The 25,392-nt window shown below is 41.6% G+C and overlaps 1 protein-coding gene and 1 long non-coding RNA gene across 11 annotated transcripts in view; one reads left to right on the top strand and one right to left on the bottom strand.

The window, feature by feature from the left end:
- NCAM1 (neural cell adhesion molecule 1) overlaps nt 1–25,392 on the top strand; it is a 104,716-nt gene that overhangs the window by 37,210 nt on the left and 42,114 nt on the right. For all 10 annotated transcript variants that reach the window (XM_061478080.1, XM_061478073.1, XM_061478079.1 and 7 more), the window contains exons 2-8: nt 18,228–18,302; nt 19,802–20,020; nt 20,639–20,782; nt 21,623–21,760; nt 22,256–22,373; nt 23,574–23,743; nt 24,156–24,298. In XM_061478080.1, the coding sequence (XP_061334064.1) occupies nt 18,228–18,302; nt 19,802–20,020; nt 20,639–20,782; nt 21,623–21,760; nt 22,256–22,373; nt 23,574–23,743; nt 24,156–24,298 (1,007 nt within the window). The remainder of the gene's footprint in view (nt 1–18,227; nt 18,303–19,801; nt 20,021–20,638; nt 20,783–21,622; nt 21,761–22,255; nt 22,374–23,573; nt 23,744–24,155; nt 24,299–25,392) is intronic.
- Nucleotides 791–10,257, bottom strand: LOC133282069 (uncharacterized). The gene is made up of 3 exons (XR_009747623.1): nt 9,794–10,257; nt 2,805–2,925; nt 791–1,017 (listed from the first exon to the last, which is right to left on the bottom strand). It is a non-coding gene; the product is annotated as an uncharacterized LOC133282069 (long non-coding RNA).

The following is a 25,392-nucleotide window of genomic DNA, read 5'->3' as shown; positions in this document are numbered from 1 at the left end:
AAAGCTGGGTTGGGGTATTTGATGGAATAGTGATCAGGAATTTATTTGCCATATCCAAGTTTGTTGATTGTTGGGTTTCGATTTTGTTTGTGTGTTGGCTTTTTCCCCCGGTCATGGCTTTTGTGGAAGCTGAAATTGAATGAAAGTCATCTGCTTCTAAACTCCATCCACGAGACAGGTTCTTTCTCTCTTTGTACATCACTGGAAACGTCCGTGGAGGTGCGTAGGTCATATGATGTAGTTTCCGGGTAGGAACTAGAAATTGTTTGGACTGTAAAACCTAGCCTTATTGCAGGGAGGGCTCAGCTGCCTGAACATGCTAACTACTGCTGTTGTGGCTTTCATGGCAGCTTGGTAATGGGAGTTTTTGATCACCTCTGACAACTTTATTGTATCCATTTAGTTTTTATGTAGTACATCATCCCCAAGGCTTTGTGAGAGACTGTTATACCCTTCATCCCCATAGTCTCTGGAAGGCTTTTTTTGCACCTTCCTGCTCAGCTGGTTGTCAGGCTGAAATGAATTCAAGAATTGTATGGGTAGAGACTGACCTGTGTTAATTTTTGGCTCATGTGGCTGTTGATTATTTGGATAGCTGTGGATCTGTGTAAAGTTAGAAAGCATGGTACTGAGACTTTGGCTGTAAAAACAAATATTGGGTCTTGAGGATAGAGATAAAAGGCAGGATATTGTATCTGGGAGATGCAGAAACTTGCACATCTCACTGTTCCCTGGGGACTTTTCATAGTAAAGAGCAATTAATGATGGTAACAATGATTCGGAAAGGGCGTTCAGTGATACATTATCTTTTGCTATTTTTAATCATGGCAATACAATGATACTTAGGTTTATTCTTTCAGCAAGCCTCTACACCGATTAATTTGTGTGTCTGATTTCTTTCAGTTTGAGGACACCTTCCATCTTCTTGTACTCTCAGAGGACATTAGTCTCATTCCTTCTGCATTTTCAGTTCTGCTGAAAATGTGGTGTTTTTTTCTTAAGCCATTATTTTATGTCCTGGAAAATAGAAGGAGGTGGGGAAAGAAGGGTATTCAGCAGGAATCCTCAGGTGGCCTGAAGGTCTTTGCCTTCACAGATCACTGCAGGCAGCTTGGGCAGCATAGTCCAGCCATGCATTCTTCTTCTTCTCCCCTCCCTGCTTTCTTCCAGTGTGTAGTTTCTACACTACAGTTGCAATGCAACCATTGCAAATAATAACAAAATGTGGTAAACCTAACTACATTAGCTTTTGATAGCTTCTGTGTGCAGGGTGTGTATGATACAGAGATAATAGGGGAAGACTGTCCCCAGTTACATTGTAAAGCAAACTAAGAAAAAGACAATATAGTCACCATTTTACAGACAGAATTGAAACAGATTGAAAGCAAGATGGTAAAGTCTGCACTGCACTAACACCCGATTGATTTTAGTAAGATATGGTGAAGACTTCATTTAGATGTGAGTGGTTCAGAGATGCACATGCAGAGATGGGAAAGCATTAGAATAGACCCAGACATTTGATGTTCTCCCCAGTATGCTGATAGTGGATCTCCCATAGGACTGCAAGGTAACTTGTCACTGTACACCTACATAACTGCTGTGTTGGATGGTTGACTAATAATTCTCCATTCAGTGCTAGTCAGAAATACCTTTCTTTTGTCTCCTTCATCTCTGGTTACAAAATACAAGGTGAATATTCTACTTATGCTATTGCCTACAGAACTCTCTTATCTTAAAGGCTGATGGCATCTGGCTGGTCACCTGCACATCATAAATATGACTGCTGCTTATGCTGAGTTTTGAAGGAAAAGAATAGGTTGGGAGAATTTGCTTTGTAAGACCCAAACAGGAGTTGACCTTGGTACGATAAGTAATATTAAATATCACATGAACACAAATGAATTCTTCACTTGGAATTCATTTAGTTGATATTTTCTTTCTTGAGCTGGCTGAGCAGACATGACATAGGTTCTGTTAAAAATCCTTCTAGCTAAATATCAGTGGGTTCAAAGTATCATTGTATCTGCCCTACAGAAAATCTCCCATAAAGCACTATTTTAACACATTAGTGCTAAACAATATTTTATTCGTGTTTTACAATTTTTTTATTAAAAGTTTTACAGTCTAACAGAGTCTTGCTTGTGTTCTGTATTCCAGGACTGCCTGCATCCTATCCCTTCTAAGTTTTAATAAATGGCTTAGTAGTAACAGGGTAGGAAAGGACAGTTGAAGTAGGAAACTGCTATATATAGAGAACCAATTTAATTTACTGTTCTGGCTTTAAGGCTTGCTTAGATCCTCATGTTTGAGTAAAGAATAGATTTGATTTGATTTTAAGTACAAGAAAATAGATATGTGTTCAACAGTCATCTCTAGATTTTTGAATTTATAGACCTCTTAAGCAGAAGTTATACCAGGGAGTGCTTGATAGAATTAAGGAAATTAATATATAAAAGGGAGCTTTAGAAGACAGATAAATTCTCAGGCTTCAGGGTACACTCTAGCCCCAGCCATTAGTAAATAGGGGTCAGGTGGATATACATTATCCTAAGGATTAACCTTGTCTACTTCTATTTCAAAAGCTGGTACTGACTATCAATCGAGACCAGCTTTTGCACCTGACTCATCCATATTGTGGCAGAGCACAAGGGCCACAATTACAGATCAGGGCACTGTTGTGCTAAGTGCTCTTCAACTTGCGCACAAAACAGTAGTCCCTGCCCTAAAGAGCTTAGCTGCAGTTGTGGTCTGTATGATCCCTTGTGATAGTTCCTACTTATGGAACACATCTCAGTAAAAATAACCTGAGTTTTGAAAGTGCAGAGCAAGCATACAACATCTCTTGGCACTACATGTTCAGTGCTGAATATCAGGTCACTTTGTAAATCTACATAAGGGCTCATGGTGTGAAATTTTTCATGGAGCCTGGAAGAGAAAAGCTTGTTTAAGAGAAATCCTGCCTGTGACCCATAGTTTAAGCCCCAATATTCTGAAAATCATGGTTACCATGGTGATATATTAGCTCTTTATGTTTAATTATATTACCACTAATTTCAAGCCTTGGCCTGCAGACTGGGCAGCAATTGTAGCTAAGAGCCAACTGAACTTTCACCAGTTACCAGGAGGTATCTGATAACTGTTCTTGCTTTTCCTGGGTGCGAGACATAGCTTTTTAAAAAAGGGAATGTTACGTCTCATAAAAAAGCTTGAGGCTGCCTTCTCGCCGTCTTGAATCAGCCACTAAATACAGCTATAAGCCAGCTTCATTAGAGACGCCACAGGCCTCTTGCATTATTGCAGTAATCAAGGCACTTGCGGGCTCACTTCTCCTGCTGATTTTATTACACTGAGGAGATAAAGTTTGGGTAAGGCAGGGCCTTTCCTTGGTCAAAATCAATGAAGAAGGAAAGGAAGCAACTGACATTACTATGGAAACAAATGCTGCATCCTAGAGAAGAGTTGGAGTGGTGCGGGGAGTAACAGCAGCCTGCTTCAGAGAAAATAGGCAGAAAAGCGTACTGGTATTGTGCGGGGGTGTTCTGCAGAGCACAGAGAGGGACTTCATTGCTTGTGACAGGCAGTGAACTTCACAAGCCAAATTGTTCAGATATTACCCTCCTGTGAAGAGAGGTTCTGGAGGAGGCAGAGTGAGATAGAACAAAAAATGTGAGTGCCAGCCGAGTGCAAAGGAAGAGAAAGTGGAAGTGATGGATTAACATGTTTGGCTCAACCAGACTGATTTGCTTTACTAGGTTCATAGATTTTTGCTCACATTTTGATCATGAACTTTGGGGTTTTGTTCAGTCTTTCTTCTTCCAGGGAGAAATTTTAAATGCAAATTACTCATGTCCCAGATCCTGGAGTTAATCTGTATACTGTCTTTTGTTGTGGCACAGTTTGTCTGGTTTAGGATAGAAACCTTAAATCATGTGCTTATCATGGAAATAATTTTTTTTCTGGATGTTATAGTTAATTTCAAGAGATTAACTTAGTCCTATTTGTAAGCTATTAAGATTCATGCTAGAGATGGTGTCACCTACTGACAGATACCCATTTTCTCAGACCAACTTTGATGTGTCTCTGGTTTTGATAATTGGTGACTGTTCCCTGCTACTGGCATCCGTACAAGATTAGATGGTGTGTATCTGAGTTTGACAGTTTAAAAACCAAAAAACCCACAACACACAAAAAAAAAAGGAGTATAAGTAAGAAATTTTATTTTTGCCCATTGCTAATGTAATATAACCAAGTCTGAGATGGATTACAGAAGAAGATGGAACGCGAGTTGAAGAGCTCTGCTTTATCCCGCTTGATTTAGTACTTATAACACAGATAAGGCATTACAAATTGAAGAGGCCCAGCAATGAATAGACACAGAAAGAACACCTGATCTTTCTTTCATTCCCAAAGCTGATATTATTGCAAGGATTGCCTTGCTTGTAATGACCAAGAGAGGTTCAGTCCTGAACTCTGCTAGTTCTTTTAATTTTTGAAGCACATGTATTCAGCTAAAATGTTCGTTGGCTGACTTGCATAACTTGTAAATTGCAGAGCTTGAGAAGAGACATAAAGTGAGACGGGAGTTAAGGATACCCAAGGGAGAGCAATATCAGCATTCACTCCAGTTAACTAGCTGATGAGGCTAACTATAACCCCCTTACGACAGTAAAAATCAAATTGGAAGCTATATGGTTTTTTAAAGCTAAGGTAACAGTGGAAAAGATCAGGCTACCCAGAGCTGTGCCCTGTCATTAAACATGGATTGAGTTGCTTATATTTGCCATGGTGAATTCTTATTAGGTTTCCAGGAGACTTCTCAGAGGACAATACATGAAGCATTTGCTTGTCTTCTGGCAATTTGGTTACTGTTTATCCTGTCAGTCACAGCTGATGCTGCAAGACATTTAGATACACTAGGAGGGGCAGGGAGCAGGTTTGATCGGTTTTACATTCTTTTTGTTTCTCCCCTGGGATCACCCCTTTTTGAGCTTAGCTGTAAAAGATGTCTAAATCTGAGCTTGTGTAAACTATTCCTCTGATAATGTGTTTTAGTGCCTGAACGAGGAGGGCCACTAATTTATTGCCTGTAACTTGACCTTAGTCAGACAACTAGGTAGTTAAAACAGTAGTGCAGGAAAGAGAAGAGGCAGTAAACAAGCTCATTTCACTCTTCCCTGAGGCATTTTCATTCCTGTGCTTTCTGAGCAAATAGGCCAGTGTATTAGCACGTTATTCTTTCTAATCTTTTGGCTTCTGTTTTCATTATATTAATGCTTTAGGTTTTATTCAAGGGAAAGATGCCTTAATGATGCTAATAGTTCTAATGATTTTCTGAAATTCTGGAGGTTCCATCAGTGTGGTAGTCGCAAAAGATCTTCTGTTAACGTACTAATTTAGATGTTCTCACAGTCTACCCACAAATTATAGTGGTATTTCCAGAGGCAGCACGATCAATTCACCAAATTCTCAGAAATATGTAATAGCCTGCCCTGTGACAGTACTTTGTCCTTGGGGTAAAGTGTCTTCACCAGCCTTGTTTGTAATTGCAAAGGATTAGTAGTGTGAGGATTTCCAGGTGTGGTTCTGCCGGCATTAGTATTAGTACTCCAGCTTCCACCTCTGTGGCTGTAAGGTGTTATAACCAAAGGAGGGAGGGGGGAAAAAAGCCCCAGATACAGAATGCTTGGATTTCCTTGCTTTCAAGCAGTTGTGCTGTGCCTCCTGTCTCTTCAGTTTAGCACTCCCGTTACTTCTGTTGTTTGCTTGGGTCTTTTGCCTCCAGAGAGGAAGGTGTATTGAAAAAACTGAACTGGAATTGTGCAAGGAGGCCACATGCCATGAGGTTTGGAGTAGCTCTTGAAACTGTTTTACACTTTGATTTTTGTGACCAGCTTACTTTACTATTTCAAACCTGCCAGCTTTACTATAGTTGCTTCTGGTGTTCTGCAGTTGTGTCATTTATAAATGCCAAAAGCCCATTATCCAAGCTGAAAAACAGGGAGGAGAATAGATGAAGTAATTGCTAGAAATGTCCAGTGGTGGTTCCAGACTGCCTCTGCAGTATAATGCCATAGCATTGTGCTTTTTCTGTTGTAAAATACATATTTGTTAATTCCTCCTCTGTAAAAGTCATCTGATGTTAATGTACTATTCCCTTATGAATACTAATGTATTTTCTTATTCTTTTGCTTTGCTATGCCTTCTACTCTTCCAATGTAGCTTTATGTAGTGAAGAAACCTTCCTGTTACTTCAGTAAAACGCAAGCCACTAAGTTTCTTTTTCACCTAATACACTGCAGAAGAATGGGTCAGTTTAAATTTGCAGTTTTAGGTTATAAGGCAGTGTTGATAATTCGTATCTACTACAGCGTCAGCTGTAAATCAGTGGTACTTATTCTTGCTTTTTATCTGCGTGTAACTGTGGGACCCTGCTAGCTAATAGCATATTTCTGCTTGTTGTGTTATTTATAAATGATAAGGAATCGCCTTTTGGAAACTGTGTTCTGTGATGTTATCTGGCCAAAGTCTGCTCATTAGCAGCTGCAGTCTCACTTGGTTACTTCACTTGACAAATCCTGAGTTGACTGGTGGTTGAACGAGATCTCCAGTGGGAATGTTACGGGCCAGTCCCTCTGGCAAGAGATACACTGAGGCTTAGCATGCTTTACATGCTTCCTCTGGCTACTCTGGTGCATTTCCCTCAGCTTTGGTATTCAGGAAGTAAAAGGCTCCCTAGGCACTCCACCAGGTGAAGTTCCCACTGTTAATGTTACACTGGTTTAGTTGCCTGCCTTCATGGTGTAGGTCCAGGCTGCTTTTATGCCACGATTCTGCCAGGCTGAATTTTCAAGTTATGGATCCTGAAGACTAAATATCAAATAGATGCTGACACAGCAAATCCCATACAGCAAGAACACTCTTATGCATGTGGAAAATGCTTTGGATTAAAAATGTGCATCTGTGGACTTCATTGATTGTAAGCCAAATCAAGTCCTGGTCTAATATTGCTGACTTTACTCATGTTACACTTGCATTCTATTTGGCCCTCTGGCACTGTGCAAAGCTTGACTGGGTATCTTTTTCTTGGAAAAGTATGCTATCTTTCATACTCTCCTCCTATTTTCTTGGGGCTGGCTTTGATTATGTTGTGTGTTACCAGCCTCTAAGTCCGGCCTGATAAGGCTCTTGAAGTGCCCTCCTGTAAGAGGGGTAAGTAAAGAGGTTTGAAGAAAAGACATGTATTCTCTATTTTAACAAGACAACAGGCAACTAGTCTGCTTTTTTGATGTAGTGTGTGCAAAATCAGCGAGTCCTGAGTACACTCTTTGGCTGCTGAGAGAACTGAGCCTTTTGAGTCATGCTGTATTTGAATATAAAGTGCTGGGTCAGTGTATAATGTCTCAGCACATTGGTTAGGAGTTTGGATGAAATGAGGTTACTTAAAAATTGAGGTGAATAGCAACTAAAAGCAAGAGCTTTTTATCTTCATCTTAGACAGACCCTGATAGTTAGCTTCATGCTTTATTGCCATTAAGAGCAAAGCACGCATCTCAACATGATGGGGAAAATAGTGACAAAGCCTGTTATGCAAACCCTTCATTTAAAACTACAGCTGCAGTCAACATTGAAAGTAGTGGTACAGGCAGTAATTCAGCATTTCAGTACCTTAGAAGGCTTTTAAGGAAACACTCCAGCTTACACAAGTAATTAGTGCTCTAAAGGAAGTTGTAGTAAGGAAATTAAACTTCAGAAAAAGCCTCAATATGAGGTGCTGCTTGCATTAAAAAAAAACAAACCTACTTTACAACAAATGAAACACTTGAACCATCTATATTGTCAACAGGGCAGAGCTGGGCAGTTTGCATTGTTCTTTTCTGTCTGGCAAGCTACAAAGCAAGTGACATGGAAGCCAGGGAGAATGTGCAGGAGAGAGTAGGTAAATTAAATCTTCCTGTTGTGTTCAGCAGCTCAAAGAAAAGAAGGGCCAGCTCACAAGTCTCCTTAGCTTCTTCTGCCACTTCTGACTTGGGTGTAAGGCACTGTTGTGCTGGAAGGCGCTGCTGAGAGAAGCTCTATATTCCAGATGCAAAGAAGATTATGAAAACATGTCAACAGAGAGGCCAGATGTTCAGGTCAGTCAGCACAAGCTGTGCAGATTCCTGAATGTGATGTGAAGAATATAGCCACATTAATCAAGGCTCCTCCAAAACTACCATGCCTTAATGAGAGGGCTTCTTGAAGGGGTCAGGTGGAGTGTCAGATTCTTGCACATCACTAGCTTTCAGAGCGTCAGCTCTGCCATATCAGATCTATGCATGAGGGCTGTATTGTTCCTGCTACCTTGATATCTAAGTACTTTAGTTTTGAAGAGGTACAATTTTAAGGAGAAACCAATTCCCACTCTCACTAACTGAAGTTAGTAATTTCTATGAAGTAAATACTTAGTTTCAAGCTTTTCCAGATAGTCCAGCTTTGCCTATTGCTAAAAAAATGTATCCCAAAACTAAATCACCATATAAAGAAGGTTGGGGGGTAAGTGTTCAATTTTTTTCAAGACTTTAAAATGAAATCTTATGCTGGCAGTGCTACTGCCTTCATTAAGACGAAATGACAGACTGAAGGGGAACTGGAGCTTGCAGATTTTAGGGATTGCTTAATTTTGGGAATGACACAGACATCCCAAGAGCTTCAGCTCTTGCAGGGTTGTTAGCTACTGCTGTGCATTGCCAATGAAGCAACAGTGCTGTTCCACAAAAGAATTCAATGTGTGTGCATCCCGCTCAGCAGACTGCCAGGATGAACTAGCTGCAGCAAGATTAGACTTGACTCATGAGATTTTACAAATCCTATTTTTCTCATCTTTTCTCAGTTCTTTCTATACCCACAATGCAAAGTCACCCACATTTCTTTTTAGTGGAAGATTATGACTTCCTTAGTTTTTAATTAAAATTGTCCGTGCTCTGATTTAATGGCTCCATAAAGCATCTTGGCTTACTCAGCCCCAGGTAAATGAAAATATTTGCTGTGGCAAATAGGGCTATTAGTTTTATGATCCATAGCAATAAAAAGCTTTTATCAAGAATGTCATCAGAAGGGACATAAAACTGTGTTCCATATAAAACTGCTAATATGCCTGAGAAGCTTTACTTTGGTTTATAAGTTTCTACAGGAAAAGCTGTTACTAGTATTATTTTTTGGGGGTGTATTTTGTGGTCACCTCTAAAATTGAAAGCACTTTTGAGCAGTGTTTGAAAAGATCATGTGCATACAAAGGATGGAGTCGCAACCTTGGCAAGAGGTTGTGGGTGCAATCTGAATTACTCCCTCTTCTCTGCAGAGACTGCCTGCATCAACGCTGGCATGTTACTTTGTCCAGAATCAAAATGAATTTGACTTAAATTAAGCATAGATGAAATCTTTCTGAATTCCCTGTTTGTGGTTACGCAGTCAGGCTTTCAGCTGCTTAGGCAAGCAGGGGGTAGTTGTAAATAACCTACAGACATTTGCAGAATGGCAGATGGACTGGTGGACAAGGCTTTTGGCTCAGAGAGGTAGTTTTGTCCCCTGTGAAGGTGTACTGTGGGCCTACACCCAGACCCATGGGCAGTCAGGTTTTAAAAGAGAAGGTTACACTATTTTATATGACAATTTGAAGCGTTTGCCTCAAAACATAATATCTGGTTTTCTTAAAGCAAAAAGCAGGTTAGCCTTCTCCCACCCGCAGCAGCCGTAAGATCATTTTGGTAATGGTTCTTTTCATCCCATAAATCCATCCTGGTCCTAATATGGGTACCATTTTATCCAGCTGGAGCCAGAGTAAAGTTGACAGAAGATGGTAGCACTGGCGCTGGCTGGGCAGGAAGAGGGTCTGCAGCCAGAAGCACTGAAGGGGATTAGAGCTGCCCCTACTTTTTTGCATGCTCTGCAGGAGCCACTGCTGTCTCAATCATTTCAAAAACCTATGGGTGAGAGCACTGTGCTCAGCTAGAAGTATACTGCGGTGATGGGCAGGGAAAATGCCCTCTGTGCAGCATGTAGCACTGCCTGTTCATGGTGTCTACAGTGTGATGACAGCAGAGGGTGAAGAGCATCCTCTCACATACCAGATGCAGCCACTAGCCTGTGGCTTGTTCTTTGTTTTTCAGATGGTTCTCCTCTCAATGTTGCTTTGGTCACGTCTTTTTCTTTGCATTTTGTTCTGGCACTGTGGTGAGCTGCTGTTTGCTTCCTCCCTGAATCTTTATGTTCTGATATTCCCCAAAGGTATCTACAGTCCCCTCCTCCAATTCCTGGCAGAATTACTGAGAGGTTACCATGGCAACGAGGGAGGAATTGGATCCGCAGACCAGCTGAGATCAATCCCAGCTGCCTGCCTCCTCCTCTTGAGCAGTCAGCTTATTTTTAATAAAGTGACCATGTACAGGAGGCATGTCTTTGTCTTGTTAAGCCTTTGTTGTATATTAAATCCTGAGGGCTTTCACCATAATCTGCTGAGCTCACAAGCTTTACAAATCCTACCCTTACTCTAAGAGCTGTGGGCATTAGACCCAGTAGTACTTTATTCTTGATCAATTTTGTTTATTTCTGGAATGTAGCACGCACTGCAGAGTTTAATTGGGGAACTGGTGCTAGAAGTAAGTCAAGTTACAGGTACAGTGTTTAAGAGGTAGATGCTTCCCAGTGACACTGAAAAATGGCTGATCTCCAGTGGAAGAGCATCCTTACAAATGGCATTTCTGTTTGTATTGCAGTTGCAAGGCTCCAGGCTTGTTCTCTGCAGTCCTGCCTGCTGTGTTTGTATAAAGGGATGTGTCTAGTTTGCTTTTATCTCCTTTTCTCTATGTGCTTGGTGCTGCTACAGTGACTCTTTTCTAAATACGAAGTGCCCTACCAGTCTGCATTATTTGGGCTATTGGTAGAACCATTACACCAGGGCAGAGTAGCATCCCAAGCTTTAGGGGAATTGTTTAAGTGACCTTAAGGTGCCTGAAGGTGCCAAAAACTGTTTAGATCCAGTTGATCCTGATACTTCTTCATCTTGGGAAGTAAAAGTTGGATTCTTGTCAAAGGTGTGGCAGAGGCAATGCTTTGTTCTGTGCTAGCTGTCATAAAAGCAATTGGTGTGACTCAGATTTATGTTGTTGAGAAGACAGACAAATGAGCTCTGCCTTAGAAGGGTGAAAAATTGTGATACTGGCTTAGCCAGGTCCCAGGTTGCAGTTGGTGTCTCCTGTCCTTGATGGGGCTGTCCAGAAGCTGGAGGGTGTGCATCTTTTCAAAAGCGGGTACAAAGATACGACATTGTTCTGCTAAGAGCCTCTCCAGAGATACAGAGAGGTGCAGACTATCTTGCACATACAAGTGCATTCTAGTGTGAGGTGTCCCTGCCCATGGCAGGGAGGCTGGAAATTGATTATCTTAAGGTCCTTTCCAACCGTAACTATTCTATGATTCTGTGATTCTACTGTAGATGCCTGCCCACTTCTTGCAGCTACAGAGAAATGGTAAATTTGTTGTGTAGCACGTCTGGAACATGATAATAATTCATGCTGTGACGCCATACAGATTTAGGTCCGTCCTTACTTCCAAAGTTCAAATTGAAACATTCTGAGGAGAAGAGGTAAAAGTAGTGGAAAGCTAAAGCAGTAGTGGTTTTACGGGAAGGGAAGGATGTGGGAGGGATTGAACTCACGTGGTTTCTAGGGAGCTGTGATGGATATAACCCCATAGTAAATTTGCATTAATGCAAATCTGTAGCCAAGTGTATTTAGTGTTCCAAGATGTTCTGTTTTCGTGGCCCCAGATAGATCTTCAAGAGCAGTGTGTACATTAGCCTTTCTGCTGTTAAGGTGAAAGGGTGACTACAGCTCACTGCTGTTCATTCACACACTGTTTCACATCAGTCCTTTTGACTTTATACAGATACAGAACCAGTACCCAGCAATTAACGCACTTTGCTCTGCTTAAAGTGGCATGTTATTTACTTAACAGGTAAAGCCTGCTGTGTTAGCCTCAGTCTTGGCCCAGCAGGGAGACATCCTCCCTGCCTATTACCAAAATCATGGCTTAATTTGAGCTCATTTCATTTGTTGAAATGCAAAACTAATTATGTTTAACTACAGATGAACAGGAAGTTGCATTAGCAGTGGGTTTTTTTCCAAATCAATGGGGAGTTATTCAGCATTATTTGGGGGCTGAGGAACTTTGTAACCAGATAAAAGATATGGGGGAGGGCCGAGCTATAAAAAGTGTTATTGTGTGATTATGAAGAGGCCTTTTAATGCAGTTATTATGTGATGCTAAAAAGGCCTTTATTGCTACAAGTTGGAAGCAGAATACAAATGGGCTCACAGTGTCTATTAAGTGAAGAGTGGAAAAAATAGTCTCCATTTCCCTGAACTGCAAAGCAAAAATAATGATTAAGTAGTGATTAAAATCTGTGGCAGTTCTGGGTTTGTTAGTTTGATCATATACTAAGCAACAAAGTTTAGCAAGTAGGGAGCAATTGTTTGTGTCATTTAAGGCATAGCTAATTGTTATGATGAACCTGTTTGTCCAGGATCTGATGTCAGTAAATTGTTCTGCTGATAAAAGCTGGTTGAAACAACTAGGGTTGAACTTCTCCCTGATGTAAAATAAGTACAGGTGAGCTTGACGTGAATAATTCAGAGGAACGTTTCTTCTCAGATGACAGCTGATTTCCAGAAGTTAGCTTGTTTCCCTGATTGAAGGCTGCTGGACAAACACAGCTGGGCTCCTCTGTACCTTATTTCATCACCAGGGGTCTGCTTCCCAGCCCTTTGTGAACTCAGTTTGTAGAAGAAAGCTTTAATGTTGTTTGCAGACACATTGAGAACAAGAAACAGGGCAGGTTCCAGACTGGAGCAGACCCACAGTCTATCCAGTCGGTTATCTTGGCTCCTACAGAGAGCCACCACCAGAAGACAAAAGGCTGAAAAAAGCCGGGTATAATTTTACTTCTCAACATCTACAGCAGAATGGAAATGTTGAGATTATTTGGGGTGTGTTTTTTTTCCTTTAATAACTACAGATGATTGCTCACTCCAACTAGTGATTAACAATCAGAAGGCTTTGCAGGGGGTGATTGCTTGACTGGATGTAAGCAAAGACATGACAGTCAGACATTACTTTAACATTCTTATGGCTGTTTCTTAGAATGGTGCAGTGTCTTGGATCCCTTGTGCTAGGCACAATATAAATGCAGAACAAATGCTGTGGTTACTGTTAGAAAGCAAAAGTAATTTCTTTCTTTTCAATGCAAGTCTACTAAGTACTGTTTCAAGACATTTGAAATTACTTGCGTTAGTGGTAAGAGAAGGAAAATGCAAAATGATTTGTTGTCTTAGTCTGAAACAATGCAGTGCAGGTATCTATTGTATTTTCTGCTTGTGTCAGAGGTTTGTGTCATGTAACCTGCTCAGGTTGGCTCATGAAGTCTGGTTATAGCAGTAAGTGTCTTTCAATAAGAATATTCCTCAGTTTAGTAGTGTCTTGTAAAAGGTATTAACTAGGCCTTAAGCTGCCAGTGATGCAGCTATATGTTTTAGCAGTCTCCTTCAAAAAAAGTCTCAAGATTCACAGTGTGCATCTGCTTTACCTGATCCTCTCACAGGGTTCTTGTTCCTGGTATTAAATTAATGAAAGTGAGGTGTAGTGTGAAATTGGTTAATAGTGGCTCTCTGGTTCCTACTACTCACGAGGTCATAGTTTCTGTGTCATGGTAATTACTAGATTTGAAAAGCGTGTTTCCAGCATTAGTAATAATATCAGGAGGTTTTCTCTCAGCCTTCCTCATGTCATGGTTGAAGGGACTGTGCTGGCATACAGGGGCACTACTGGGGAAGGAATTGCTGCTTCTCTTCATAACTTTTCCAGAAATTCTATTACTTAGGACAGTAATTAGAAGATTTAATGATAATTTTGCAGCTGGTGGAGCAGAGGGAGCACTGACTGAGGCATAGCCGAGCATGTTCTTCACTCTCTTGTTTCTGAGACTCAAAATAGTTTTCCATTCCTGGGTCCCAGGGGGGGTTCTAGATTTCATTCTCTTGAATATCTGTCCATCACTTAAATGCACAGAAGGAGCTAAGCCCTTAGAAAAAGTAAGGGAAAATCTTGAGAGGTGGCTGTTGTGGCCTTGGCTCAGATCTTTTTCCTGCCCTTTCAGGTGTATTTTACAGTAAGATGTTTCCTGCTTATGTGATTACCTCCTGTTCTTTGTATCTACTGTGGCAGAGGCATACATGAAAAAGATATAAAGTAGAACGTAGATGCTGAATTATGGGGTGATGAAAAGTTCAATACTTTACACAGAGCCTTTTTTCTCATTTCTAGCTGTAACGGAAAGCACCTGAGAATGGAATGAAAGGCATTAATAACCTCAGCCTTTGCCACTGCCTTCCCAGCATGCAGCAACTCTCAGAAGTATAGAAGAGGTCCATTGGTATATTTACCTAGTGTAGTGTGGCAAAAAAAAAGAAATCGTGAATTTATATTAGATCTCGGCTCAAAAGCCGTTTTACCAGCACCCCACTGTTTGCTAGCAGTGCTTGCCTGAATAGAAAGTAAGTTGATGACTAGTCTAAATGCCCTTCCTTGGTCTGCTCTGGTTTTCCAAGGCAGTGCTGGGAGAATTCAATCACAACTTCATTGTGTTCCCAGTTGATAAAAAGTGCAGGCCAAGAGTGGCTGTAATAAACCCCTTGCTGTTAGTCAAGCGATCAAGGGATACTTTAATGTCCCCTTCTTCTGAAAGCCTCTTGGCTAGGGAAGACGTACAGCCACACGTGCAAATGTAGGCCAGAAGTAGAATACACAGTATTCACAAGCTCTGGTTTCAATTGAATCTAGGCTGGGTTTTTCTGTTTACGACTATATCCTAGTCTTTGAGATGGAGTACTAGCATTTACCAGTATAGCTGCTAAAATCCAGTGAGAATAAAACTAGAGAAGTGGCATGGACCATGTACTGTTGTTATCCTTTGCAGAGCTCCACTGGCTCAGATTGGCTGCTTCCAGTTTATTTATGAAGAGAAATGCTGTATCGGAATGGTTGTTGGCTAAAGAAATCTGCTCAGACACCTTATCAGAAAATCCCACTACTTGCACTCTTTTTTAATGATGGCAGGCAGCATTCCTTCATTGTGTGTATAGCTGTATAGTTAAAGTCTAACCCCCACAGTCCATATGTCTGTTTCCCAAGCGCAGTAAGGAATGTTGCCATTGGCACATACAAACAGGTTTTCATTTCTGAAGCAGTGCATGTTTCTTAAAAACCCAGGTGCGTTCGGCGACTAAAACTAATGCCTCTGTTGTCTGGAGGTAAAATTAGCTGCTGTGGGAGAAGGGTTTCCATGCACTACAGCATGAAAACAGAGGGTGACAGATTAAGCATTTGCAATAAAGTTGCCAAGAAATGCTTTGGCTACATGGGGTAGTGGAATAGCTCTTTTAAGATGATTGTTTTCTGCAAGCTCATGGCATCAGTTTTGAAATAAAACCTCTTCATTTTGGCATCTTGAAATTTATACTTGACCTGGACTTGTTAGGCCGCAGAGCTGCTGCAGCATTAAGCCATAGCTGTAGGAAATCCTGAATCCAATTACATTTTCTGCCTAATGGGTCATAATTTATGTTATGAAGATGGTAGTGATGTTGCTGGGGGAAAAGGGCATTGGGCATGCTTGGATATGCATGCCAAAAGGCTGATTGTAAGTGAACATGAAAATGGGGAGGTACGCTTTCCTTTCTCACTACCAATGTAATTTGAGTCAGAAAGTAAAGTAGTCATACTGGATTATTCACAGCACAGGCTAGAAATCTTAGCTTTCATCTTGACTTAGCTTTGCTGTGATTGTTGATTTTCCCCTTATTGTACCAAAAACAGGGTTGTTTTTCAGCATCTTTGACTTTTTACTTTGAATTTCTGGTGACACTTCCCAAAATGGTATGTTCCTTCTCCTTTCTGCATTTAATGCCAGCTGGTTTCACTTTTGTAAGTAAAGGAAGGAAAAATACAGGTGTTTCTCAGTAGTGAGACTTTAAAGGTAGGCTTCTAAGGTGTGCATAGTTATTGGGGTAGAAGGCTTACCTGCTCAAGACAGGTCAGTCTTGAAAGCTCAACTTTTACTTCAGATATCTACAGACACACAGATTCAAAAATTGAACTTTGGACTTCTGTTGTCAATGTTAGCCTTTCTTTTGTTACGTTATGAGTAAAGGTGAGAAGGCTTTTACAGCAGCAATTATTGGAGCCTCTGAACTGTAACAAACATTTAACTGTTCACTTAGGAGCTTTAAATGTTACTTAATAAATTGTTCTCGTTTGGATGAGACTAAGGATTCTTGGTTCTGTACATTTAGTTTCTAAACAACAGATATCACTCACATGCCGAAGACAAGATCATGAAAGACAGGTTGACTGATAATTTGAAAACACTCTACAAAGGTCCCATCATTCAAAAGTGCCTGTATTTTGCTGATGCCCCCAGCTCCTGGAGTGTTCATACTGAAAACTACTGTCATTTTGGAGTATTTGCATCTCTGCACGTTGCTGCAGCTGCTGCCCAAAGACATTGAGTTTGTAATGTTGTCTATGCTCAAATCTAGTTGCATTGTAATGCAGAAGGAGGAATGTTTTAGATAGTATTACAAAGCAGAAATCTGGTGTGGAGGAACTCGGAGGTCTGGATCTGAGAGGTCTCTTTGTAGTACCTTTGCACTCGTTCCATACAGCAGAAACCTTCCCAGGAAGAGCACCCCAAAACACGATTCTCAATGTAAAATTCAGATGTTGGAATGGTTTGTGGAAAAACAACAAAAGTGATCCTACAGATATAGACTGTATTGTCCTTTCCGCACTGAATGTAATAAACCTTTAGCCTTTTATTATATTTGGCTCTTTGTACTTGAAGTTCTATTTGGGATTGAACTATATTAAAGTAGTATAGTTGAGAGAAATGAGATTGCTCAGAAATAAAACAGGATGAATGCAGGACCTATAGGGGCAACATGCAGTTCATTGAAAAGTGCAAGGAAGGTGAGAGAATACCATCAAACAAGGGATATGAGTTAAATAAAGATGTCCAAAGGGAGATTGAAAACGTCAGAGAATCATTTTGATTTCTTTCAGCAACAGTATCATCAAATATTCTTTCCAGAATTATTATCTAACTTTGATTATTTTTAAATGATTCCTTTGAGGCAGTGCTGGATTCAGTTGTAGGGAGCACAGAAGGTACAGTATCTTTCACTGACTCCCTCAGTTCCAGACATGCATGTAACAGATGCTCCACTCAGGTCCATGGAACATCTGCTCTATCTCTGCTGCCAAAAATCCTTCACTTTCCTATTGAAAAAGAAAATTAAATTAGAAAAAAAAAAAACCAAGAAAACAACAACTAAAAACTTAACATAAAAGCAAATGCACTGGTATTCCATGAGGAGGCAGTGGAAGAGACCAAAGTATTGCTAATATTTTCATTTCTGCTCTAGGAGGGAGTTAGGTGAAATGTGCTGGGATGAACTTGGAAGCAAGTCTCAGCCAGTACTGTGAAGGCAGAAATCACAAACTCAACAGTCATTGCCAGTATATATTGGAGGAAATTTCCTAGGTATGCTGTGTCTGTCATAAACGTCTCAAATTTGCTGGCTATTTGGACGAAGTTTCTGACTGGAAGATCAAAGTAGGAGCTCAAGGAAAATCAAGTACCCAGAGTATGCTCCTGACTTCCACTCTGCATTTGTGATGGTTGGTAGCTGAGGCTTGTGTGAATGCGGTGTCACATAGAGCAACAAGTCTCCAAAGCAAAGATTAATTTGCATTTGCTACCAGGATAGACCTTTGAGCCAGTTCCAGTTTGAATTCATAGGAGTCCTTACAGGCTGCTTGATGTTCTGGTATGTACACCAAGCGCACTCCCTAGTATTACAGTGTAGTACAGGTTTGAATGTAAACCAGCACTCTGTGTATCACTCTGTGTGATTTTTATAAGGAGCTGGATGAAACTCTGAATGTCAGTAACTTCTTTGGGGTCCTCACGGGTCCATGGTACTGTACGTTCACTTATGAAGCAAAGAATGCTCCACCCTGTGTTCTTCCATTGGATGAGTAAAGGAGCCATGTGGATTGGAAGGCTGGCAAAGATTTTTTTTGTTTGAGACCACTCCTGTTGTCTAACCATCTTCTGCATGCTCATTCTTTTCCAGCCTCTCTACAAGTGGACATTGTTCCAAGCCAGGGAGAGATCAGCGTTGGAGAATCAAAGTTCTTCTTATGCCAAGGTGAGTGATGGCTTATGGCATCAGTTGCCTTTATCAGGGTTTGCTAGGAAGGTCAATCAGTGTATTAACTCTGGGATAAAAGCTCCAGTGTCAGGTGTAGCTGCAGTATCTCTTGCTCTTTCTTTGTCCTTATGGTTTGTAAGACTTGAGTGGAAAATGCAACACATGCTGTTTACTGGAAACAGTAAAAGCATTCTCCCTTGAGAGCTGGCAACAGAAAGCAGCTCCAGCAAGTGGATTTTAAAATGAAAAAAACAGGTACTGAAATGTTGTCTTTCAGCTGAGCATTAACCACAACAATGGCACCTTGCGTCATTCTGCACCTCTTTCATCCTTGGAATCTAAAATAAGCCTGTTGTTTTTCCAGTTTATTTCTCTAATCAACTGCTAACAGCAGTAATGGAAGTGACTTGAGAATGGTTACCTCTGCATCTGAGGTTTTTAATGCTGCTGAAAACCTGCATTTCTTGTGACACAATTTACTGTTTGTTCAGGCCACCAACTGCCCCAGGCTGCTTTACTGTGCAACCTGGTTCAGTGCTGACCTGATCTGTGTGCCCCAAAGCAGTTACTACAATTTTAGGGCATTTTTCAAATTGGCATCCACATGTCCTCATGAGAGGTTCTCCTGAAAGCAGCTGGCCTGGTTTCTAATGGGAGAAATGAGTATGTTGGAGCACAGACATGATAGCATCCTGAAGCATGATAGAGCAAATAGGTGCTATCGTGAGCTCTGGGAGCCAGAGCTCACAATGCATTAGAGAACCACACTTCCTCAGGAGCATACTAACTAGGACAAGTAATGAGGGCATCTGATCCAGGAGTGCCTAACTGCAAAGTAATTTGTTAATGCCAGTGCTTTAAAAATGAAAGTATACTCTGGCCAAGTGCTGTTGTGATGGTATCTGCATTCAGAAACTGTGTGGTCAGTTAAAGCCCCTCCAATAATAGAAGTTTGTCCCAAATACCAAAGCCACACTGAGGAATGCGGAGATGTGAGCTGCAAGAGACAGCCTGGAACCACTTACCAACAGTTCTGATTTACACTGAATGCAGCAGGAGGCTGAAGCTAATCAGTGCCAGAACTGCTGCTACGGTTCACTGTCACATTTTGGTATGCAAAGTAACCCAGTCTGCAAGTACAAGTATTTATTAAAAACATTGTGAAGCTGAAGCAGGAAGAGATTTTTATTTTTCAGGCTGATCTGCATAGAGGAGGTATTGGGATATGGGATCTCAGGATGCATAGAAGGCCATTCTGGGCTGAAATGAGTGTACCCCTTTAGATTATAAAACCAACCTAATATCATTTTTGCAGGACAGCAGCTGACCATTCACAGTGCTGTGAGAGAGAATTTTCTTTGCTTGCTTCTCAGGTACCAGAAGCCCTTCCCCTGAGTCAGTCTTCTGCATAGTGCTACTGGTTGTATTTAATTCCCTCTGTGCAGCTTTGTTGGGAACTCATTTCAATTTGTTCTGTTTTCTTTTATTGTCCCTAGTGGCAGGGGAGGCCAAATACAAAGACATTTCCTGGTTTTCCCCTAATGGTGAGAAGCTGACGCCGAACCAACAGCGCATCTCAGTGGTGCGAAACGATGACTTCTCCTCCACCCTCACCATCTACAACGCCAACATTGATGATGCTGGCATCTATAAATGCGTTGTCAGTAGCATGGAGGAGGGAGACTCCGAGGCCACCGTCAATGTGAAAATTTTCCGTAAGAGACCGGCTTAGAGGCTATTTTCTGGTCTACCTTGCACATGTATGAGGCAAGATTAGGGAAGCGACCATTTTACCATACTAGAAAAGGCTACTTTTAAAGGGGAAGAAGGAGGGTGAAAATAAAGGGGGTATTGAGAAGATACAGCTTTTTCCTGTCTTCGTTTTGAGGGGTAAGTGGGAATTAGGATATGGATGACGGACATGCTATGAGATAAGACTAGTGTTCAGTAAAGAGGATCACACATTCAGAAGGGTTATAATAAACCATCAGCATATTGTCCAGCAAAGCCATGACAGCAGCTCCTCCCCTTTCTGCCAGGAAGCTGAGCAGTTCCAAGTTGATATTTTCTCTTTGCATTGTAGACAAATCTGTGAACTAGACAAAATATTAATTTGGCCCACTGAAATGCCTGGGAGGCAGGGATGGAAAATGGGGTTCCTGTGATGTGCTGCAGTGCATTGAGTCAGGCACACCTTTATCCTTCCCAGAGAACAAGATTTCTGCAGAACATGTCCTCTGGGGTAGTTTTGCTTTCCTCAGGCTTGAGTCAGGAGCACAGCTTTGAGGTGTGTCAAGAAATCTGCAGTGACTTTCTCCTTCCATTGTTTTCAGAAAAACTGATGTTCAAGAATGCTCCCACTCCTCAGGAATTTAAGGAAGGGGATGATGCTGTGATTGTGTGTGATGTGGTCAGCTCGCTGCCTCCTACCATCATTTGGAAGCACAAAGGCAGGGATGTTATCCTAAAAAAAGACGGTAAGGCACAAAAGGTGTCTCAGTGCTTGTCCATCCAGGGGCCAAATGTCCATCTCCCATCAAGGATCAGATCAGGCTCATACAAGGAGTTCAGAAGAACAAAATGGTGGCAGTCACAAGGGAGGACAGAAGCAATTTGTACGTGATGCTAGGTCTGACAACGTGAACGTAGTTATTCCAGGTGCTGTGGTTTGGCAATGGCAGGGCAATAATGTTCCTGCAGAAAAGGCCAAGGGGCTTTGATGCTGGAATGCTAGGCAAAGGAATGCTGAAAAAAATTTTTAGATAGAAGAAATGCCATTGGACAGAAAAGCTACATGTTGTGACCCTCTCTAGTTTTCCTAAGGAAAAGGGGCTGAAAATTCCTTGCAAGAATCTTTCATTCAAAATGCTGCAGACTGTCATGCTCAGAGGAGCATTTTACTAGCAGCAGGGCTTCAGAGCCCTGACTCCAGTTGAGCATTTGTGCCTCAGCTGTGTTTCCTATATCTACTCGATGCAGGCAACTACTTACTAGTGTAGTAAGATGAACTCTGCCACCCTGGGGCAAGTTTCAAATTGCTTGTTGTCTGATACTGATCAAATGTAAATGTGCTTTTGTATGTGTTTTTCTCTGTGTGCACTTAGGGTATAAAGCACCAGAGCAGTTTGCAAACATCTGGTTTCTTTCTTGGCAATGTCAGATCCAGTTGTGGCAGCGTCACCATCAAATGATGGGAAGGGAAGTTTCATTACACTAAACCTTATCTCAGCCTAGAAAGGGCAAGGAGAGAAGAACCTGTTGCCTGCAGTGAGCTTTCCTGAGGATCTGTGGATGAACCTTCCTTTTGTCTTTTCTAGTTCGATTTATAGTCCTGTCCAACAACTACCTGCAGATCCGGGGAATCAAGAAAACGGATGAAGGGACATACCGCTGTGAGGGCCGGATCTTGGCTCGTGGGGAGATCAACTTCAAAGATATTCAGGTCATCGTGAATGGTGAGCAGCTTAGAGCGAGGCTAATGTGGGGACAGCCTATGTAGCACATGCGCTCCGGGCTGCTGATGCCAATGTTACTTTAGATTCACATTCATGATTTGCCATCAGCTTACTAATCTTCTGTGCTGTGTCAAATGAAAATGTCCATGAAATTGACTGTTTACCAGATGTGTATGGGAAATTACCATGTCAAGTGAAACCTTAAGTGTTTTATGACTTAGAGTGTAGATCTTGTTGGGGCTCAGAAGTAGTTTGGTCTGCAATGCTGATGTTTTGTGCCTCTCTCCACCTCCTGCCCTTCCTTCCTTCTGCTGATTGCTTTGGAGAGCTCATGCATCAAAGCTGTTGATTGAAACCTGCGGGTGATGGCATGAGGGTTTGAATTACTAGTGGGATGTGTGCGTTTGTATTGCAGAGATTTACAGTGAGCCTTCCAGGGCTCATTCTTACATCTTCTGTCCTTTCTAACTTGAATGTGGATTCCTTCTCTTCTAGTACCTCCTTCTGTGCGTGCCAGGCAGAGCACTATGAATGCCACTGCCAACCTCAGCCAGTCTGTCACCTTAGCGTGTGATGCCGATGGCTTTCCTGAGCCAACAGTGACGTGGACAAAGTAAGATGCTGTGTGCAGTGTCCTCATTACGTGTGCTGATTGTGTGTGAGCATGGATGTTTTTGCCAAACCAGGCAGAAGGGAAAGCAACTTTTTAACTGGAAGAAGATTAATTCATTTTTCTCACAAGGGAAAGAATGACCTCCTAACGGAATTGAAGTTAGCTTGTTTTGGGTTAACTCCCAACAGGCACACAGACGCTCACTACGTGATGAGTATGGATGGGGAGGAGAATTTGAAGGGTAAAATCCAAAAACTCATTGATTGAGATAGATAAAGACAATTTGATAGAGATAAAGCAAACTCTGTGCATGGAAGCAAAGCAAAATAAGGAATTCATTCAGTGCTTCCCATTTGCAGGCAGGTGTTCAACCAGGTCAGCTTTCCTAGCTCCCAATTTCTTGTGCACCCCCAGCCTACTTGCTTAGAAGGGCAGTGTGAGAAACAGAAAAAGCCCTTTGACATTGTGTGTATTTTAGCAATAGCTGAAACATCACTGTTATCAGTGCTGTTTTGGTCACAAACCCAAAAACCAGTACAGATTCCTGGAAAAACAAGAACAACAGTAAAACCAGCATTTTTTCACTGTCCCATTGCATCCTTTGTCAAGCTGCCAATAGGGATGAAGCTTCATGTTCATCAGACCTGTCCTGTGGGTCAGTTTATTACCATCTGTTGCATGAGGGGGAAGTGTAGGCAAAAATGGATTCTGTAATTTGCATTTGTTATTCCCAGAGATCTCATCTGAATTCTTTCTCTTTGTTTCATCATGTCTAAATTTCACTGTCAGGCAGTGGTACAGACTGAGGTATGCTGTTGCTGAAACTGTGTAGCCTTTGGTAAAGGTTACAAGAGCAAGTTGTGTTGTTGAAAAAGCTGATGACAACTTGAAATACTGCCTTGGGAAGCAAGGACGGAAGCCACCTTCAGTGGTGTTTATAGCTCTTTCATGTAGGCTATGATGTGTGTCAGGAGGTGGAAGATTCAGCTGCCAAGAACCCTAAGGCAGGAGGGTTAGGAATAGATCAAAATGTAAGCTTTGTAGCTCTTAGGGAAAGGAAAAGATGGCGATCCCTCTTTACCTGAGGAGTTTCGGCACAGTAATGCAGTTCTAGCATTAGCAACAAGCCTAAAACAAACAGCCTTTGATTGCTCCTCCCCTCCAACACAGCCAGTGTGCTCTGTGCTCTGTGCTCTGCAGGGATGGAGAGCCAATAGAAGAGGCTGATGATGAAGAGAAATACAGTTTTAATTATGATGGGTCTGAGCTCATCATCAAGAAGGTGGATAAGAGCGATGAAGCGGAATACATCTGCATTGCTGAGAACAAGGCTGGCGAGCAAGATGCCACCATTCATCTCAAAGTCTTTGGTAAATATGCTTCTGCTGTTCCTCCCTTCCCAATCCAGTTGGATATTGGTAGCTCACTAGCACAAGCTGGAAGTAACCTGCTTATCCCAGTTAATACCTGATGTGGCTTATCCAGAGCTGCTGCTTTCCCAAGTAATGCATCTTTGCCATCATGTCAGGCAAAAATTCTCTGTATGTTTCTGAAATAGATGCCAACTCCATTCTGCTTGCTCTCTGATAAAAGAAATGCAGTCCTGCACAAGGGGAGGTGTGAAATTCATATACTACTTGGAATATCTTCCAGGCCCAGAGGGCTGAATCCTAATCTACCCAAAGATGTTATTAAAAGGGCTTTAACACCTCGGTGGAACTTGCTATAACTTGGGCAGGGAGGTGAACTCCACCCCACCACTGTGTTGCTTTTTCTTTTCAGCAAAACCCAAAATCACCTATGTGGAGAATAAAACAGCCATGGAGCTGGAGGATCAGATTACACTGACCTGTGAGGCATCTGGGGACCCAATCCCTTCCATCACTTGGAGAACTTCCACCAGGAACATCAGCAATGAAGAGAAGGTATAAGCCTTCCCAAAACCATGATCTCATTTGCTGGGATCAGTGCAGCTTGTACCCGCCTGCCTCTGCTGATCCAGAATGCATGATAATTGCACGCAGATGCATATGCAGATCATGGTGATTCCCCTCTCTGTAGCGAGAACGCTTGTGGTTCTGCACAGACTAACTGCTAGAAGGTCAGCTTCACAGCCAAAGTAATGCCGTAGGTGTCCTTTTGTGGAAAGAACCATCTCAGTTTATAACAACTGAGGATATGCTTTTTAATTCCTGCTGGTATCACTCTGATTTGAATTAACTTGAAAAGCAGTAGGACCTGGACCCTTTTCAGAGGATTTTCCAAAGGGATCTACAGTTGCAGGAAGCTTGTGAAAGGGTTCTTCCCTTCTTTTTCCAAGCTGACATAGGAATGAGCACCCTGATTCCAGTGCTGTCCATGCTGACATCATGATGATACGATCTGGGAGGGTGGCAGGTGGAGAGGTGTGGGGTGTTGTCTCTCAAAGTTGGCGGTGGACCAAAATGAGCCTGTTAATTCCTTCTGTATTGTATTCTAATACTGCATGTATCTGAAGCACAAAAGCCTTGGCTGCCTTTGTGTTCACCTGTTTTGTTGATCACATCAACACCATTTTGTCCTTAAAGGCAAAAATAATTAGCAGTTTTTCTTTTAAAAAAGTGCTTTTTTTTTTTTATTGGCCACAATTCCTCTTAACTAGATGAGATAAAAGGGTGCTGTATTACTGTTGATATTGCATAGTAGTTGCATAAGGTGATCAGGAGTGCAGTTTAGAGCCAAAGGAAGCCTAGCCAAAAGTTGGAATAAGATGTTATTGCTTAATAATAATTTTCTAATAACAAGATGCTTCAAGGCTCAGCTAACTTGGACATATGGTGGTTCTGGCTCAATATGAAGGCCAGTTGATAGGCTGTGAAAATCTTAAAGCGACAGAGGTGCCATCCTGCACTATAGGCTCCTAAATAGCTTTATTAATTGCCTCAATGATGTCATCTCTTCACCATGTTGTTAATGCGTAACTTATTAATCGGAGTGTCAAAGGTTTCCAGCCTTAATTCTTTCTTAACATCTTTTGGAT

This window comes from Pezoporus flaviventris, unplaced genomic scaffold (genome assembly GCF_033815535.1).
Source record: "Pezoporus flaviventris isolate CSIRO_AGI_PZ_B2104156 unplaced genomic scaffold, CSIRO_AGI_Pfla_v1 ptg000113l, whole genome shotgun sequence".
Lineage (NCBI taxonomy): Eukaryota > Metazoa > Chordata > Aves > Psittaciformes > Psittacidae > Pezoporus > Pezoporus flaviventris.
Note: the sequence above shows the minus strand (reverse complement) of the source record. Positions and strands in the feature narration are given on the sequence as shown.